Source organism: Lipotes vexillifer, unplaced genomic scaffold, assembly GCF_000442215.2.
Source record: "Lipotes vexillifer unplaced genomic scaffold, Lipotes_vexillifer_v1.1 scaffold365, whole genome shotgun sequence".
Lineage (NCBI taxonomy): Eukaryota > Metazoa > Chordata > Mammalia > Artiodactyla > Lipotidae > Lipotes > Lipotes vexillifer.
The window spans coordinates 1,940,014-1,957,124 of NW_006781263.1; the positions used below are offsets into that span (position 1 = coordinate 1,940,014).

The 17,111-nt window shown below is 41.3% G+C and overlaps 1 protein-coding gene across 2 annotated transcripts in view; it reads left to right on the forward strand.

Annotated features, from left to right (window-relative positions):
- The first annotated feature begins 663 nt into the window (after positions 1 to 663).
- XRN2 (5'-3' exoribonuclease 2) overlaps positions 664 to 17,111 on the forward strand; it is an 80,037-nt gene continuing 63,589 nt past the window's right edge. Inside the window, exon 1 of one of the 2 annotated variants that reach the window (XM_007454531.1) lies at positions 664 to 831. In XM_007454531.1, coding sequence (XP_007454593.1) covers positions 757 to 831 — 75 coding nt within the window. In that variant the 5' untranslated portion in view covers positions 664 to 756. The remainder of the gene's footprint in view (positions 832 to 17,111) is intronic. The other variant, XM_007454532.1, reaches the window with a different exon arrangement.

Sequence of the window (17,111 nt, forward strand, 5' to 3'; positions counted from 1 at the left end):
GACTTAACCCCTCTACAACCTGGCCTTCTCATCTGTTAACGTGAAGATGATAAAAGCACCCTCAGAACGCCCAAGTGACGATCAAATTTGAGAATCCCTTAGCCAATGCTTTAGCACATTGTAAACGCTCAATTAAATGCTGGTGATACCAGTAATTATTTTATACGCATAAATGTAGCTGAATGCTTGAATTACATGCTGAACGGTACATTCCATTTTACAACTATTTAAAGTGAGTTACTTATGCAAACCAGCCATCATTAGTGCAAAATACTTTTTAAAAATACGGTTGCTAGTCCAGATACGTACTGTGGCATAAAACCGGGAGAAAGCAGGAAGCAGAAATAACGAGTGCGTGTAGATGCTTATATTCTACGTGAATGAAGATGGGTGGGAAAGAGGAAGAGACCAGACCGGCCAAGGCTCCCTGGCGGCCTGCGGGGCGCAGGGATCCCGCCCGAGGGGCGCCGGCCGCAGAGGAGGCTCCGCAGAGGACGCGCGCCGAGCCGCGCCGGCTGCTACCCTCGCCGCCATCTCCATTGGCAGGCCCCGCCCCCGACCAGGCCCGCCCCGCCCCGCCCCGCCCAGCCGGGCCGGAGCTTCCTTCCCGGCTTCCCAGGCGGCGGCGCCGTTACCTCACTTCCTGTCGCCGGGTGCACGTGGGAGGAAGTGCCAGTGCCCGTGGCCCGCTGCTGCCTGTCTCTCTGGTTACGTCCGTCCGCGGGCCGGGCAGCCGCTTACAGCTGCGCCGCCGCTATGGGAGTCCCGGCTTTCTTTCGCTGGCTCAGCCGCAAGTACCCGTCCATCATTGTCAACTGCGTGGAAGAGAAGGTGAGGAGGCGCCCGGAGGCCGCCACGCCAGCGCCGGGAGCCCCGGCGCGTCCAGGCCGCGGTCCTTGAGGACCGCCGCCCGCCCGGGGGGCGTCGTGCTGGGACCCGCGCTGCGTTCGACCCCGGCAGCCGCGGCCCGCCGGGCGCGGGCGCTCGGACTGGGGCTCCGGGGATGGCATGGGCGGGGCGAGGGCCGAGCGGCGGAGCTCGCGGAGGGATGCTCCTACCCGGTCCGCAGATTCCCCGGCGGAAGGCCCCGCCCACGGCTTTGTTTCTTCCCTGCTAGCACGGTTTGGGTTTCGAAAGCGGCTCCCCGGCCGTCGGGCAGCGCGCGGCTGGTCTGCTGAGTTAGCTGGTTAGGGATGCGCCGGTGCTCCTGCCAGCCTCTAACCACTTTGTGAAGTAATGCTGGGGGGGGAGGGGAGGCAGCTTTTTGTCGTTTCCTGTCCTAGCCTGAAAGGTTTTCTGCTAGGGGAGAGGCCATTTGTTGCTGTTGTCAGGTCCTACGGAGAGAGCAGCACCTCGGAAGTGCCTAGGATAGGACAGAAGTCCCTTAAGTGCCCCTGTCTAGGTGCCCGACTGCTGGGCAGCAAGCCTTTGACATTTTCAGAATTCCTGGATGCACTTGGACAATACACTTTTTGCTGTTGGTTTGTTAGTGTTACGTAGACTGTTGGCCGTTCTTGAGTTTTGTATTTGTCGTTTCCTTGTTTCCGTCCCAGTTCGATTTTGTACTCTTAATGAGAATTTCCGGATTGGGAAGTTCAGGGGCGCATTATGTTCCCCACCCCTTCGTTTTTGAAGGAAGTGCCTAGTCGACACTGGGAACTTTTTGCTTAGGCTAGTGAGATTTGTTTGTTCGTTTGTTTGTCTTTTAGACAGGTAGTTGGATCTCCAGGGTTCATTCGATGTGAGATCTTGATTTTGCTTAGTTTCTATCCTAGGAGGAACCGAAACTCTTGTTCTGATGAATTTCCAGTACTCCCTGTGTTTTTCTCAAAGAGAAACTGTTAAACTGAATGCTCATGTCCTTTTCTTTTGAAACTCTTATCAAACTTTATTTAAAGTTTAATTACATCTTATCCCATTTCTACTCTCCAGTGATAACTGCTTTAAACTGTTTTTGGTTCTATCTCTAAATGTCCTGCTTACGTTTGATTTATTGATTTTGGGTGTATCTTTTGAATTCTAGCTGTGATAGAAGAGGTTGTAGTCACTTACACAGTGCCCTTCCCCACACGTTCCCCATCCTCCTAATCATTATTTTTATTTCTTCTATTGGTAAACTTGATAAATTTAAGTAATATTCCTTTATTGTTTTATTCCATCTCCTCTACAAAGTATCCCGTGATTCTTCACATTCTGAGGTTAGGTATTAGCTTTTCTACTGCAGTTTCCTTACTCTTCATCCCAAGCTTCTCAGCTGTGCTCTTGTTTCGTTGGCATCCAGAATTACATTGTCAGGGCTTTGGCTATACAGGTTTGTTTCAAAACATGAAAAATCGAATAGTATTGGTGATTATTGTCGCTGTGTAGATTCAGGTTGTGTACTGTGACTCTTTCTTTTCTTGTGCTACTTTTGTCTTTTTCTGTGTGTTGCCTGTTTCCCATTATATGTCGTTCCCCATCTAGACTCTTCCTTCATCAGTTATTCTGTCGAGTCCTCTTTCTAGTTGGAGACTGCTTGAAGTCTTTATTTCTGTTGCTGTCACACCTGGTTATTTAGACTTGCTGGAAAGCCGCTTCCTGAGATTTTAAAAAATTTCTTCAGTTAGAGGTACTGTTTTCTAATCATTATCTCTCTTGGCTTAAACCGGTCCTTGGTTTTTGTTCTTACTTGAGTTCTTAAGAAGTGGTGTGTGGTATGTGAGCTTTCTAAGTCCATTCTACCCTTGTATACGTGAATAATCATTAGCTAGGCAGAGTTTGAAAATTACTTTCCCTCAGAACTTTGAAGGCGTTGTTCTTTTGACTTCTGTCATCCAGAATTGTTGATGAGAAGTTGAATGTTAATGTGATTTATTTAGCTAACAGTTACGTAGTGTTTAACATGTACTAGGCACTTCACAGGTGAATTTATTAAGTCCTCATAACAATCACATAACTATTTCTCCTCCCCCCCCTTCTCCTCCTTATTACAGATGAGAAAATGAAGCACACAGGGGGTTAAGTAAGGTACTCAAGGTCTTGTGGCTAATACATGTCAGAGCCAGTGTCAAAACCAGGAAGCCCATGCTCTTGGTTTCTGTGTTGTTTTGCTTTCATTCTTTTGTAGTTGATCTGTTTTTCTTTCTGAATTTTTAAAAGATCTTTATCCTTGGTGGTATAAGCTTTTGTAATTATGTACTTAGGTACAGATTTTTTAAAAACAATTTCAGTTCATTTTGATCAGTGCTTGGCTGACTCTGAGTCTGGAGGCTTGTGTCCTTTAGTTCTAGGAAATGCTCTTTGATTTTTTTCTTGTTTTCCTTTTACTCTGCTTTCTCTGAACTCTGAATACTGGTTCTCCTAAATTGATTTATTTTTCTTCTCTCTGTTCTCTCCTCCCTCTCCACCGAGGTATAATTGACCTAGAACAAACTGCACGTATTTAAACTGTACAATTTAATACATTTTGACATATGTGTATGTTCATGAACCCATCACCACAGTCAAGATAATGAACATCACTTCTGAAACATTCCTTCTGCCCCTTTGTTGTTCCTCCCCATAACCCCTCCCCACTGCCCATCTTTAGTCAACCACTGATTTATTTCTGACTCTATAGATAAGTTTTCATATCCTACAATTTTATATAAATAGAATTATACAATATGTACTCTTTTTTTTTTTAACCTGACTTGGTTACTTTCATTCAGAATAATTATTTTGAAAGTCATCCATGTTAGTACTGATATCAGTAGTTGTATTTCTTATTATTTTTGAATAGTATTCAGTGTTGTGCATATGTATCACGTTTATTCATTCACCTGATTGGTGAACGTTTGGATTGTTTCCAGTATTCGGCTGTTAAAAAATGTCTATGAACATTGGTATACAAATCTTTGTCTGAATGTATGTTTTCATTTCTTTAGAGAAAATACCTAGGAGTGAATTGGTTGCATTGTATGGTAGGTGTTTGATTATTTAAAAAGAAAAACTTGCCAGACTGTTTTCCAAAGAGGTTGTACCGTTTCATTGCCACCAGCGGTGTATGAGAGGTCTGGTTGTTCTGCTTCCTTGTCAACACTTAGTATGGTTAGTTTTTCTAGTTTTAGCCATTCTAGTGTAGTGTTATCTCAGTGTGGTTTTAATTTGCATTTCCCTGATGAGAAATGATGTTGAGCATTTTTGGGTGCTTATTTGCTTTGCATATGTCTTCTTGAGTGAGGTGTCTATTCATATCTTTTGGCCATTTTTAAGTTAGGTTGTTTGTCTTACTGAATTGTAGAGTTTCTTACATATTGATTTTTTTTTTTTTTGGCAAATATTTTCCCTTAATCTGTGGCTTGTCTTTTTACTTAGTGCAAAGAAGAGCAAAAGTTTTTAATTTTAGTAGTCTGTTTTCTTTCTTTTTCCTCAGTATTCCTGCTTTTTGTGTTATATTTAAGAAATCTTTGCCAAGGTCACCAAGATTTTTTCTTGTGTTTTCTTAGAGATGTCTTATTATGCTTTTAGTTCATACTGTGCTTTCTGTTTTTTAGGGTTTTTTTTCATGGTGAATTACATTGATTTTTAAATGTTAACACACCTTGCATTTCAGGTGGATAAATCCCACCTGGTCATGGTGTATTATTTGTATATACTGTTGGAGTCAGTCTGCTAACATTTTATTGAGAATTTTTACATTTGTGTTCAAAAGGGATGTTTGTCTATAGTGTTTTTATGTTTTTGTCCAGTTTTGGTATCAGAGTAGTCTCGGCCTCATATTGAGTTGCGAGGTACATACTCTCTTTAGTTTTGTGGAAGCGTCTGTGTAGAATTGGTATTATTTCTTCCTTCAGTATTTGGTAGAATTCATCATTGAAGCCATTTGGACCTGAAGTTTTCTGGGAAGGTTTAAGCTAAAAATATAATTTTTTTAGTAGACACAGGGGTATTCAGATTATCTTTTTTTCCCCCCCCGCTATGCAGGCCTCTCACTGTTGTGGCCTCTCCCGTTGCGGAGCACAGGCTCCGGACGCGCAGGCTTAGCGGCCAAGGCTCATGGGCCCAGCCGCTCCGCGGCATGTGGGATCTTCCCGGACCAGGGCACGAACCCGTGTCCCCTGCATCGGCAGGCGGACTCTCAACCACTGTGCCACCAGGGAAGCCCTGTCTGTTCTTTTAATGAGCTTTTGTAGTTTGTATCTTACACAGATTTTGTTCTTCTGAGTTGTCCAATTTGTTGCTATAAGGTTGTTCATAGTATTCCTTATTATCTTTTTAATATCAATAGAAAATGTAGTGATACCACTTCTCTCATTCCTGATACTAATTTTGTCCTTTCTCTTTTATTCCATTATCAGTCTGGCTAGACTGATCTCAGAGAACTAGCTTTTGGTTTCATTGATTTTTCTACATTATTTTTCCTGTTTTCTACTTCATCAACTTCTGTTCTTATTTTTATTATTTCTTATGCTTATTTTGAGTTTAGCTTGTGTTCCTTGTCCTCTTAAGGTAGAAGCTGAGGTCATTGTATTGATGCTGCTTCTTTGAGTTGCTTCTGTTGAGTGCCATAAGCTGCCTGCTAGGTGCTGTTCCAGTGGCACACCACAAACATTGACATGTTGTCTTTTCATTTTCATTCAGTAAAAAATACTTTCTCATATCCCCTTGACTTCTATGGCCCATTGGTTATTCAGAAGAGTGTTCCTTAATTTTCAAATATTTGGGGGATTTTCCAGGCATTCTTTTTCTGTTATTGACTTCTAATTTAGTTCCCTTGTCAGAGAACATAACTTTCCATAATTTGAATTACGTATTTTAAAGCTTAACTGATTTGTTTTATGACCCAGAATATGGTCTTGGTAAATGTTTCATTTTGACCTGAAAAAGACACAGTTCTGCTGTTGTTGGGTAGAGTGTTCTGTAAATGTTATCATGCTGGTTGATAGGATATGGAAGACTTGACTAGCACGTTGACTTTCTGTCTCCTGTTCTATCAATACTGAATAGGGGTATGGAAATCTTCTATAATTTTTTTGGATTTGTCTGTTTCTTCTTTCAGTTTTGTTGGTTTTTGCTCCTTGCATTTTAAAACTCTTTTATTAGTGCATAAATGCTTAAGATTGTTAGGTCGTCTTGATGAATGTGTTTCTTTTTTTTTTTTTTGAAGATTTGATACTTTTCTTTTTAAAAAAATGTATTTATTTTTGGCTGCATTGGGTCTTCATTGCTGCACGTGGGCTTTCTTCAGTTGTGGCGAGCGGGGGCTACTCTTCATTGCGGTGTGCAGGCTTCTCATCGTGGTGGCTTCTCTTGTTGTGGAGCACGGGCTCTAGGCGCATGGGCTTCAGTAGTTGTGGCATGCGGGCTGAACAGCTGTGGCATTCAGGCTCAGTAGTTGTGGCTCCTGGGCTTAGTTGCTCTGCAGCATGTGGGATCCTCCCAGACGAGGGGTCGAACCCGTGTCCCCTGTATTGGCAGGCGGATTCCTAACCATTGCGCCACCAGGGAAGTACCTGAATGTGCTCCTTTATCATTATAAAATGACCTTTATCCTTGGTAATATTCTTTGCTCTGAAGTCTGTTTTGTCCAATATTAATATAACCAGATCTTTTGACTAGTGTTAACATGGTCTATTCCCCTACTCTCTATCTTATGAATTTGTCTATTCTAGGAGCTAACATAAGTGGAATTATATTTGTCATTTTTTGTTTGGTTTATTTCACTTTTTCATTTTGCATAGTGTTTTCAAGATTCATCCATGTTTAGCATGTATCAATTTCTTTCTCTTTTTTTTCGGATTTTGGAAACCTTTTAATTGAAGTATATATACACAAATACATATATGCACGTCTAGTCACTTAAATGTTTAGACTCTTCATATATTGAAGTTATATAACTATGTGTATAGTTTGTTAATTTTCACAAAATAAAAATGTATGACTTGCATCCAGATTATGAAACAGAATATTATCATAGTATTTATACCCCAGAAGTTTCCCTTTGCTCCCTTCTAGACAGTGGCCACCCCACAATCCTGTCTTCTAATAGCAAAGAGTAGTTTTGGTAATGCTTATATTGTTAAAAATGGTACCGTAACCTCTACTTTCTCTTGTATCTGTGTTTATGAGATTTCATGTTTCTTTGATTTATTTAAATTTGTTTCGTTACTATGTAGTATTTCACTGTGGAACCCATTGTATGAAAATGCAATGAATTTTATTGGAAAACAGTTTGGGAGCATCTGTAAAACCTGAAGATACATATATTCTATAACTGTTAATTTTTAAGTCTGTATAATGATATCCCAACACGAGTTATTTTTACCTTTTGACTATGGTGAATAATGCTTCTGTGAACATTGGTGCACAGGTATTTGTACAATAGATCAATACTTTGGGTATATACCTATGAGTGGTCCCTGCTTTTGATTCTTTTGGGTATATATACCTATGGGTGGAATTGCTGGGTCTTAATGGTAATTCCATGTTTACCTTTTTGAGGAATTGCCAAACTGTTTGCCCAATCTCTGCCTTGTAAATCGGGCATTTAGAACACTTATATTTAATATGATTATTGTTATGGTTAGATTTAAATTTGTAATCTTACTATCTGTTTGCTGTCTGTCTCATCTGTGCTTTGTTTCCATTTTACAATTGTTCTGCTGCTTTTTTATGATTCCATTTTATTTCTTTTTAGCTTTTTAACTACTCTTAATTCATTCAACCATCAGTTTCTTTACTCTGTGTCCTTGGCTTATACAGTCCTCCACTCATTAGCTTTCTGTTCTTGGGAAAATGACTTAAACTCTCCTAAACGGTGAAGAACTGGAGTTTCTTGCATTTCACCGCCCTGTTCCTACAGTCTCTATGCTCTGGTCATCTCTGTATGAGAGCTGAAATAGGGCAGAATGTTGCCTTGTTTAACATCAGTTGGGAATGTGTGTGTCAGTGGACTCAGATTTTTCACCCTTCTTGTGTCTCTGAATGACATTGAGAGTGCAAAAATATTGATTTGGGGGGGTTACAAAAAATTTTAGTGAGCAGGTGACGTAGCAAATATGGAATTTGTGAATAAAGATCAGCTGTATATGTGCCGCATAAGGTGGCTGTGTGGATTAAGTCTGTAAATCCAAGTTAAGTGCATGAAACAGTGCCTTGCACTGATATTTCAGAATTTTATTTGGTAAGTTAATTTTTGGTAGTTTATATGTCCAAGTAAATGTGGGGATATTTTCGTGTCTGACTCTTGGTAATGTTGCATAATATAGAATTGTGCTGTTTGCATGTAGTGAAATCTAGGTTTCCCACCTTGCTTTTTTTCTTTCTTGGTCAGACTTGCCAGAGGTTTGTCAATTTTGTTGATATTCTTTGGTTTCATGGATTTTTAAAAATTGTTCTTTTTATTCTGTCATTAAATTTTTCTCTAATACTTGTTGTTTTCTTCTTTCTGCTTGCTTTGGGTTTAGTTTGCTCTTCTAGTGTCTTAAAGTGGAAGGTTAGTTTTTTTTTCCTTTTTTTTTTTAAATCTTAAATGATATGTGAAAAGATTTATGGGTATATAGGGCTCTTAATTTCATAAAATAATAATTCAAGTCATATCAATACATGTTAAAAAGAAGCTTCTAATTTTCCAAATATTTTGATACAAAACAATTTTAAAGAAATATTTTATAGACCTTTTGTGAGAAGAATATAAGGATAGTTACAAGAAACATGCTGTTCAAGTGATCTTATTCAGTTCACTTGGCCTTCTTCAAATCAGTTATAATCAACATGATTCCAATGAAGGTTAGGTTGTTGATTTGAGATCTTTCTTATTATAGACACTTACAGCTATAAATTTCCTTCTGAACACTGCTTTTGGGCGCTACACCGTAAGTTTTCATATGTTGTGTCTTCATTTTTATTCCACTCAAATTATTTTCTGATTCGCTTTTGATATCTTCTTCAATTTATTGGTTATTCATTAGTGTGTTGTTAAATTTCCACATGTTTATGATTTTGCCAACTTTTCTCCCATTATTGAGCTCTTACTTTGCTGTGGTTGAAGAACATACTTGGCATCACTTTTATGCTTTTATTGAGGTTTGTTTTATGGCCCAGAGATTGGTTTTTCCCAGAGAATGTTCCATATGCAGTTGAGAATGTATATTCTGTTGAGTGGAGTGTTCTGTAAAAGTCTGTTAGGTCTGGTTGGTTTATAGTGTTGTTGCAGTTATCTGTTTCCTTGTTGATCTTCTGTCCAATTCTGTCCATTATTGAAAGTGGAGTATTGAAGTCTCCAACTATTATTGTTCAATTGTCTGTTTCTTTCATTTTTGTCATTTATTAAAAGTTGCATGTATTTTGATGCTGTTATTAGGTGCATGTGTTTCTAGTTGTTATGTCTTCTTGATGGATTGACCTTTTTATCGTTATCAAATGTCATTATTTCCAGTAAGTCTTTTTTAAAGTCTAGGTATTTTGTCTGATACTAGTACAGCCACTCCAGTTTTCTTGTGGTTGTTGTTTGAGTCTCTTTCCCCATCCATTTACTTTCAGTCTGTATCTTTGAATCTCAAGTGTGTCTCCTGTAGACAGCGTATAATTGGATATTTTTTAAAATCCAGTCTGACAACTTTTGTCTTTTGATTGGATTGTTTAATCCATTCACATTTAATGTTATTGATATCACTGAATTTACATTTGCCCTTTTACTTTCTGTTTTCTATATGTATTTTTAATGTAGTGTTTAGATTTCATTAGTGATCTTTTTAAAAAATATATCTTAAGGGCTTACTATACACATCTTATCAGCTTTAGATTTTTTTTTTTTGTCTTTTGGCTGCACCACACTTACAGATCTTAGTTCCCCGACCAGGGATTGAACCCAGGCCCCTGGCAGAGAAAGCCCAGAGTTAGCTTTAAATTTATACTAGCTGAATTCCAGTAATATATAGAACCTTTACTGCTGTATGGCTTGATTACCATTTTCCTTTTGTTTTTAATTTTATTTTTGGCTGCGTCGGGTCTTTAGTTGCGGCATGCAGGATCTTTTGTTGCGGCGTGCGGGCTTCTCTCTGGTTGTGGCACACGGGCTCTGTAGTTTGCGGCACGAGGGCTCAGTAGTCGTGGCATGCGGGCTTAGTTGCCCCACAACATGTGGGGTCTTAGGTCCCCAACCAGGGTTTTGAACCCACGTCCCCTGCATTGCAGGATGGATTCTTTACCACTGGACCACCAGGGAAGTCCCCCCATTTTCCTTTTTTTATATGGTATTGCCATTATATGTATTATATCTATTAATGTTACAAACCCAACAGTGCGTTGCTATAATTATTACTTTACCATCTGTGGTTACTTCCATAGCATATTGCTATTTTGTTTGCTATAATTATTACTTTACCATCTGTGGTTACTTCCATAGCATATTGCTATTTTGCTTCTACCCACCTCTTTTTGGGCTGTCACTAGGAAATATATTACATTTATATTAAAGTGTGTGTTGTAAGCCATAGTATTTTACAAAATATCATTTCATCCAACTGTTTTTTTGCAATAGCAGTTAAGAAAAGAAAGCATTAAAAAAATGTATTATTATCTTTAGTGGGGTCACTTAACTTTCAGCCTGAAGAACTTCCTTTAGTATTTCTTGTAAGTCCAGTCAGCTAGCAAAAAATGCAATTTTTGTTTATCTGGCAAAGTATTTATTTCACCTTCTTTTTTTTTTTTTTTTGCGGTACATCGGCCTCTCACTGTTCTGGCCTCTCCCATTGCGGAGCACAGGCTCCAGACGTGCAGGCTTAGCGGCCATGGCTCACGGGCCCAGCCGCTCCGCGGCATGTGGGATCTTCCCGGACCGGGGCACGAACCCGTGTCCCCTGCATCGGCAGGTGGACTCTCAACCACTGCACCACCAGGGAAGCCATCACCTTCATTTTTGGACAGTGACCTTCCTGGATATATGATTCTTGGTTAACATTTTTTTTTTCTGTTTCGGCACTTTATATATGTAATCCCACTGCTTTCTGGCCTCCATTATTTCTTCTTTTTTTTTTTTTATTTCCTGTGGGGATTTTATTGAAATCATATCAAATTTATAGATTACTTGAGGGAAGGCTGACAATTTTGCAGTACAGTTTAAGGGGCTACTCTGTTGTGGTGCACGGGCTTCTTATTGTGGTGGGTTCTCATTGCAGAGCATGGGCTCTAGGTGCGTGGGCTTCAGTAATTGCAGTGCGTGGGCTCAATAGTTGTGGTGCACAGGCTCTAGAGCGCAGGCTCAGCAGATGTGGCACACGGGTCTAGTTGCTCCGTAGCGTGTGGGATCTTCCCGGACCAAGGCTTGAACACTTGTCCCCTGCATTGGCAGGCGGATTCTTTTTTTTTTTTTTTGTGGTACGCGGGCCCCTCTCACTGCTGTGGCCTCTCCCGTTGTGGAGCACACGCTCCGTTTGCGCAGGCTCAGCGGCCATGGGTCACAGGCCCAGCCACTCTGTGGCATGTGGGATCCTCCCGGACCAGGGCACGAACCCGCGTCCCCTGCATCGGCAGGCGGACTCTGAACCACTGCGCCACCAGGGAAGCCCTGGCAGGTGGATTCTTAACTGCTGCAGCACCAGGGAAGTCCCTGGCCTCCATTATTTCTCCTAGAAGCCCGCTGCTAAATTTATTGGGGTTCCCTTGTAAGTGACTCGTCATTTTTCCTATTGGTTCTTTGAAGGTTTTCTCCTTGTCTTATACCTTCATCATTTTAACTCTGATGTATCTGTCTGTGGGTCTCATTGTGCTTATCTTACTTGGAGTTGTTAGAGCTGCCTGCATGTGTAGGTTATTGTTTTTCAATACATTTGGGAACTTTTTTGTTATTGTTTCCTTGAATATTTTTTCTGCTCCTTGCTCCCCTCTCCTTCCAGTACTACAGTTGTATGTTCATGTATTTATTTGTGTCCCATATTTCTCTCAGGCTCTGTTCGTTTTTCTTCATCCTTTTTTCTCTCTACTCCTCAGCTTGCATAATCTCTATTAATCTAAGTTTAAGAATTTTTTTTTTTTCCTGCACGCAGGCTTTCTCTAGTTGTGGTGAGTGGGGGCTACTCTTCGTTCCGTTGCACAGGCTTTTCGTTGCGGTAGCTTCTCTTGCTGCGGAGCATGGGCTCTAGGCGCAAGGGCTTCAGTAGTTGCAGCACGCGGGCTCAGTGGTTGTGGCACGTGGGCTTAGTTGCTCCGCAGCATGTGGAATCTTCCCAGACCAGGGATCAAACCCGTGTCCCCTGCATTGGCAGGTGGATTCTTAACCATTCAGCCACCAGGGAAGTCCCAAGGATTCTTTTTTTATTTTTTTAATTTTTTTAATTTTTTTTATTTTTTGGCTGTGTTGAGTCTTTGTTGCTGCATGTGGGCTTTATCTAGTTGTGGCGAGCGGGGGCTACTCTTCTCTGCTGTGTGCAGGCTTCTCACTGCGGTGGCTTCTCATGTTGTGGAGCACGGGCTCTAGGTGCGTGGGCTTCAGTAGTTGTGGCACACGGGCTCAGTAGTTGTGGCTCGCGGGCTCTAGAGTGTAGGCTTCAGTAGTTGTGGTGCACGGGCTTAGTTGCTCCACAGCATGTGGGATCTTCCGGGACCAGGGCTCGAACCTGTGTCTTCTGCATTGGCAGGCAGATCTTAAGCACTGCGCCACCTGGGAAGTCCCAAGACTTCTTTTTTTTGCCAGTTCAAATCTATTGTTGAGTCCCTGTAGTGAATTTTTTTTTTTTTTTTTTTTTCTTGCGTTATGTGGGCCTCTCACTGTTGTGGCCTCTCCCATTTGCGGAGCACAGGCTCCGGACGCGCAGGCTCAGCGGCCATGGCTCACGGGCCCAGCCGCTCCGTGGCATGCGGGATCTTCCCGAAACGGGGCACGAACCCGCGTCTCCTGCATCGGCAGGCGGACTCTCAAGCACTGCGCCACCAGGGAAGCCCCCCTGTAGTGAATTTTTGATCTCAGTTATTGTATTTTTCAACTCCAGAGTATCCATTTGGTTTTTTTTGTTTTTTTGTTTTTTATAATTCTTGTTTTTGTTACTATGTCTATTTGATGAAAGTTGTCATCATACCTTTCTTTAATTCTTTAACCATATTTCTCTTTAATTCTGTGAACATATTTATAATAGCTGCTTTAAACTCTGTTCTGTTAAATCTGACATCTGAACACTATCACACAGGTAGTTTCTTTTGCCTGACTTTTTTCCAGCATGTGGGTCATACTTCTCTGTTTTTCTGTATGCCTGGAATTTTTTTTTTTTCCTGCGAACAGGATATTTTAGGTGCTGGTCCCCCCAAGCCCTTCCCAGATATGTTATTGTTATTTATGTAGCTACTGGCTGGATTATTTTAATGAGGTGAGTTTCTTTCTCAATGTGTTGTTATGCCTCTGATACTGATCCTCAGGGAGGTGCTGTTTGGATGTGCCCACAGTCACCCTGCGATGACAGTGGCACACATAGGGCTGTCTCCTACTCTCACCCCCTTAACTGCTGGGTGTGATCACCCAGCAGTTAAATTCCATGGCTTTTTGTCCATTGCGCCATTGTTTTCAACAGCGCTCAGGGAATAAATTCCTCTGCAGCCTAATGCAGTGAAATTGTGACACCTTCCAAATTGTGGCTTCTGAAATTAATGTTTGGTATCTGTTCTAACCCCAGGAGGGTTCCTCCCAGCTGTCTTATTCCCCAGTTCTCTCCTGCAGACCAGCTGGTCTGTGGTCTAGGCTGTATCTTCATTAGATGCCTGATTGTCTACTCAGTTCTTTTCACCACACCTTATGCCGTTCTTGAGAATGAATGCCCTTGGGTGAAACTTCTCCATGCTCTGTTGCAAATGAAGTCATTTCTGAATTTTCAAAGCTTTTCTTGACTAGATTGCTGTTTGCTCTTGGACTGTTTCCAAAGGCTTTAAATGTTTTGGTTTTTTAAAAGATTTTCTCTAGTTCAGCTGGGGAGCAGGTGGGCAGAAGTCCTCATGCAGTCATGCTGGTAGCTGAACTCTCCAATATGATCTCTGTCTTGGAGAGTGAAGATCAGATTTGCACATCTTGCATACTATGTGTCCCCCATAGTTCTGGCTGTAGTCCTTGACACACATTATAGGTGTTCAATAAGTTTATGCTGAATCTAGTGAAATTGCAATTAATCAGTCTGACATACCGCTTAAGATACCAGCCCTGAATTCAGATGACTGGGTTCAATCCTGGTCTCAGAACTTGGCAGAAGTGTGACTTTGGAAAGCCACTTACCCCCTCTAAGCATTTGTGTTCTCATCTGTAAGTGGGATACTCTGTACCTCACAGGGTTGTTGTGAGGAGAGAGGGAAATAATCCATGAGTAAAAGCCCTTAGAACAGTATCTATCCCATTTTAAGTGTTCCGTAAGCGTTAGTGATAATTAGTAGTCCTTTTTGACTAACACTGCATAAAAATGGAGAGCTGATATACATGCAACTTGAAAAAACACTAATCACTAAAAATACTAAGTTTTTTTGTTCGACAACTACATCAAAATTTATGGCCCGAATTTTTAATGCAAATACTGTAATCTGAATTTTTCAGTAGCCTTTTGACCCTTTCTCCCCAAAATGTCACCTGTGTTTTGCAGTTCTTTTTTGGAGTTCTGAGCTGCTTTAAGGGAAGTCTAAAACCAAGTTCTACAGTATGTTACCTACCGTCCAACAGTGGGAGCTCTCATTACAGTGGAACCTCAGGCATGAGTCCTGATATTCCTAGTGCTGCTGTTAAATATTGTGCAGACTTACACAAAAATGCATTTAGTTAGGTATTACTGATAATAGTGGTTTCCACCTTACATTTGAAGAGCCAGAAAGCTGTATAAGGTTGACTGGAACAGTAGGTTGATGTGAAGCTCATTCTGGGGGTTTACTTCAAAACCTGTGGAGTGTATTTTTATACAGATTCACTGTTTGTGTACGTGTACCATCTCCTTCAAATACCTTCTTTATCTTGATTCCTTGGCATATTTGTGCACAACCAGGGTAATTTCTCAACTGCTTGTTCGGGATACATATATCCCTTCTTTTTTCCATGCAGTGGGCTTCCTGCAGGGCAGAACTGCCTTGACGGCCAGCCTTTGGGTGGGTGTGCTCCCTACGCCTGCCTGCTGCTCAGCCAGGGTACTGACTGCCCTTCCTCCACAAGCACTCGTGTTTTCTGGGAATAACTGTCTCAAGTTGACTGGTCCACATGGGGCCTGAGAGGGCCAGGGGAGAGGGGAGTGCAGGGCTTGACCCGCTGGGCTGTTCCTGCTGCTGCTGTGGGATCATCCAGACGCTGTCCTGTGAGCTCGCTCCGGGCCCAGAGCCCTCTTGTGTTCTCCCACTTCTGCATGTTTGAGGCTGTGTGTTCCATCTGATCATATCTACTAGTTTTCCACATTTTGGGCATCCCCTGTGATTTATCAGTCACAGACGGATCTCCTTTTGGTTTTTCAGCACAGTTATGAAATTGTGGTTATTTGTTTGTTTTTAGTCTTTTTTAAAAAAAATTATTCATTTATTTGGTTGTGCTGGGTCTCAGTTGCAGCACATAGGATCTTCCTTGCCACGTGCGGGATCTTTAGTTGCGGCAAACGGGCTCTTAGTTGCAGGATGCAGTTAGTTCCCTGACCAGGGATTGAACCCAGGCCCCCTGTATTGGGAGCGTGGAGTCTTAATCACTGGACCACCAGGGAAGTTCCTGTTTTTAGTCTTTTATGTGGTCTGGGGATAGAAAGGGAAGGCTGCAATGTGTGCTCAGTTTGTCATCTGGAAAACCCGAAAGATAATGAAAAGCTATTTGAAATGAATTGGTTTTAGGGTTCAGAGTAGCTCTCCTTTTAGCTACTCTTTGATTGATTAAGAATCTCTCTTGAACCTAGCAGGAGATAACTGGCATTGTATTTAATGGCAAGACTCTTGATTCTCATGCAGCTGCACTCAGTATTCATTGATGAGCTGCAATATAGCAAACCAGTGGTTTCCTGTTTTTGTAAAGTTTTATTGGAATGCAACCATACTCATTGATGTCCATCTTGTTTAGGGCTGCTTTTACTTTATAAAGGCAGATATGAGTCATTGCAACTGAGATCATTCGGTCAACAAGTCTAAAATACTTACCATCTGGCTTCTTGGAGAGCATAAAGAAAGTGGGTTTGGATTCTCCTGAGTGTGGTGTCTGCTTGGCTCAGGAGAAAGGAAAATGTGGACTTTGAATGTTGAGGTGAGATGGAGAGGCACAGAGCTTCCTGCCTTCATAGAGCTCGTTTTTGTTTTGGACTCATCAGATTATCTTGTTTGTTAGACCTCCTAAATTGACCTCCTGCTTTCCTCCCCACTTACCCCATTCACTGCTTCTGATCAAGCCCCTCTTTCCTGATTTACAGGGTGTCTGCACAGATCACTGATAGCTTCTTCCCTGTTTTGATATCCGTTTCTCCCCATTATAAATACAAACTGAAGCCCAGTCTCATTCCTTCCCTCTCTCGAAGATCACCACTTGTCCTGGAGTTGGTGTTCGTCATTCCCCTGCTCTTTCCTGTGCTTTCACTGCATCCGTATTCATCCCTGAACAACGCCTAATACTGTTTTGTGTATTTTATAACTTCCTGTAAGTGGTGAACTATGTTTATTCTTCTTCACCTTGCTTTTTTGGCTTAAGATATTTATGACCTTCCAGCCCTGTTTCTTTGAATCTTACTTTTGTCTGGCGTTCCGGTGTATGGACGTCCTACAGTTCATCAGTCCTTTCTACAGGCTCTTTTTTTTCCTAGTTAAGTTGACCTTTTGTTTTTATTTCTTTTTAAAATAGCTTTATTGAGATATAATTTATATACCATAAAAATCACCTGTTAAAACTGTACAGTTCAGTGGTTTTTAGTATATATGCAGTGGTACAGCAATCACTGTTATCTAATTTAGAACATTTTCGTCATTCCCCAAAGAAATGTTGTAACCGTTTTTAGTCACTTCCTATTTCCCTCACCCTTCCCCCAACCGCAGATTGAAGGTAATCTATTTCTGTCTAAAGATTTGTCTGTTCTGGATCTTGTAAATGGGATCTTTTGTGGTCTTTTGTAACTGGCTTTTACTTAGCAGAATGCTTTTTTTTTTTTTTTTTTTTTTTTTTTTCGGTACGTGGGCCTCTC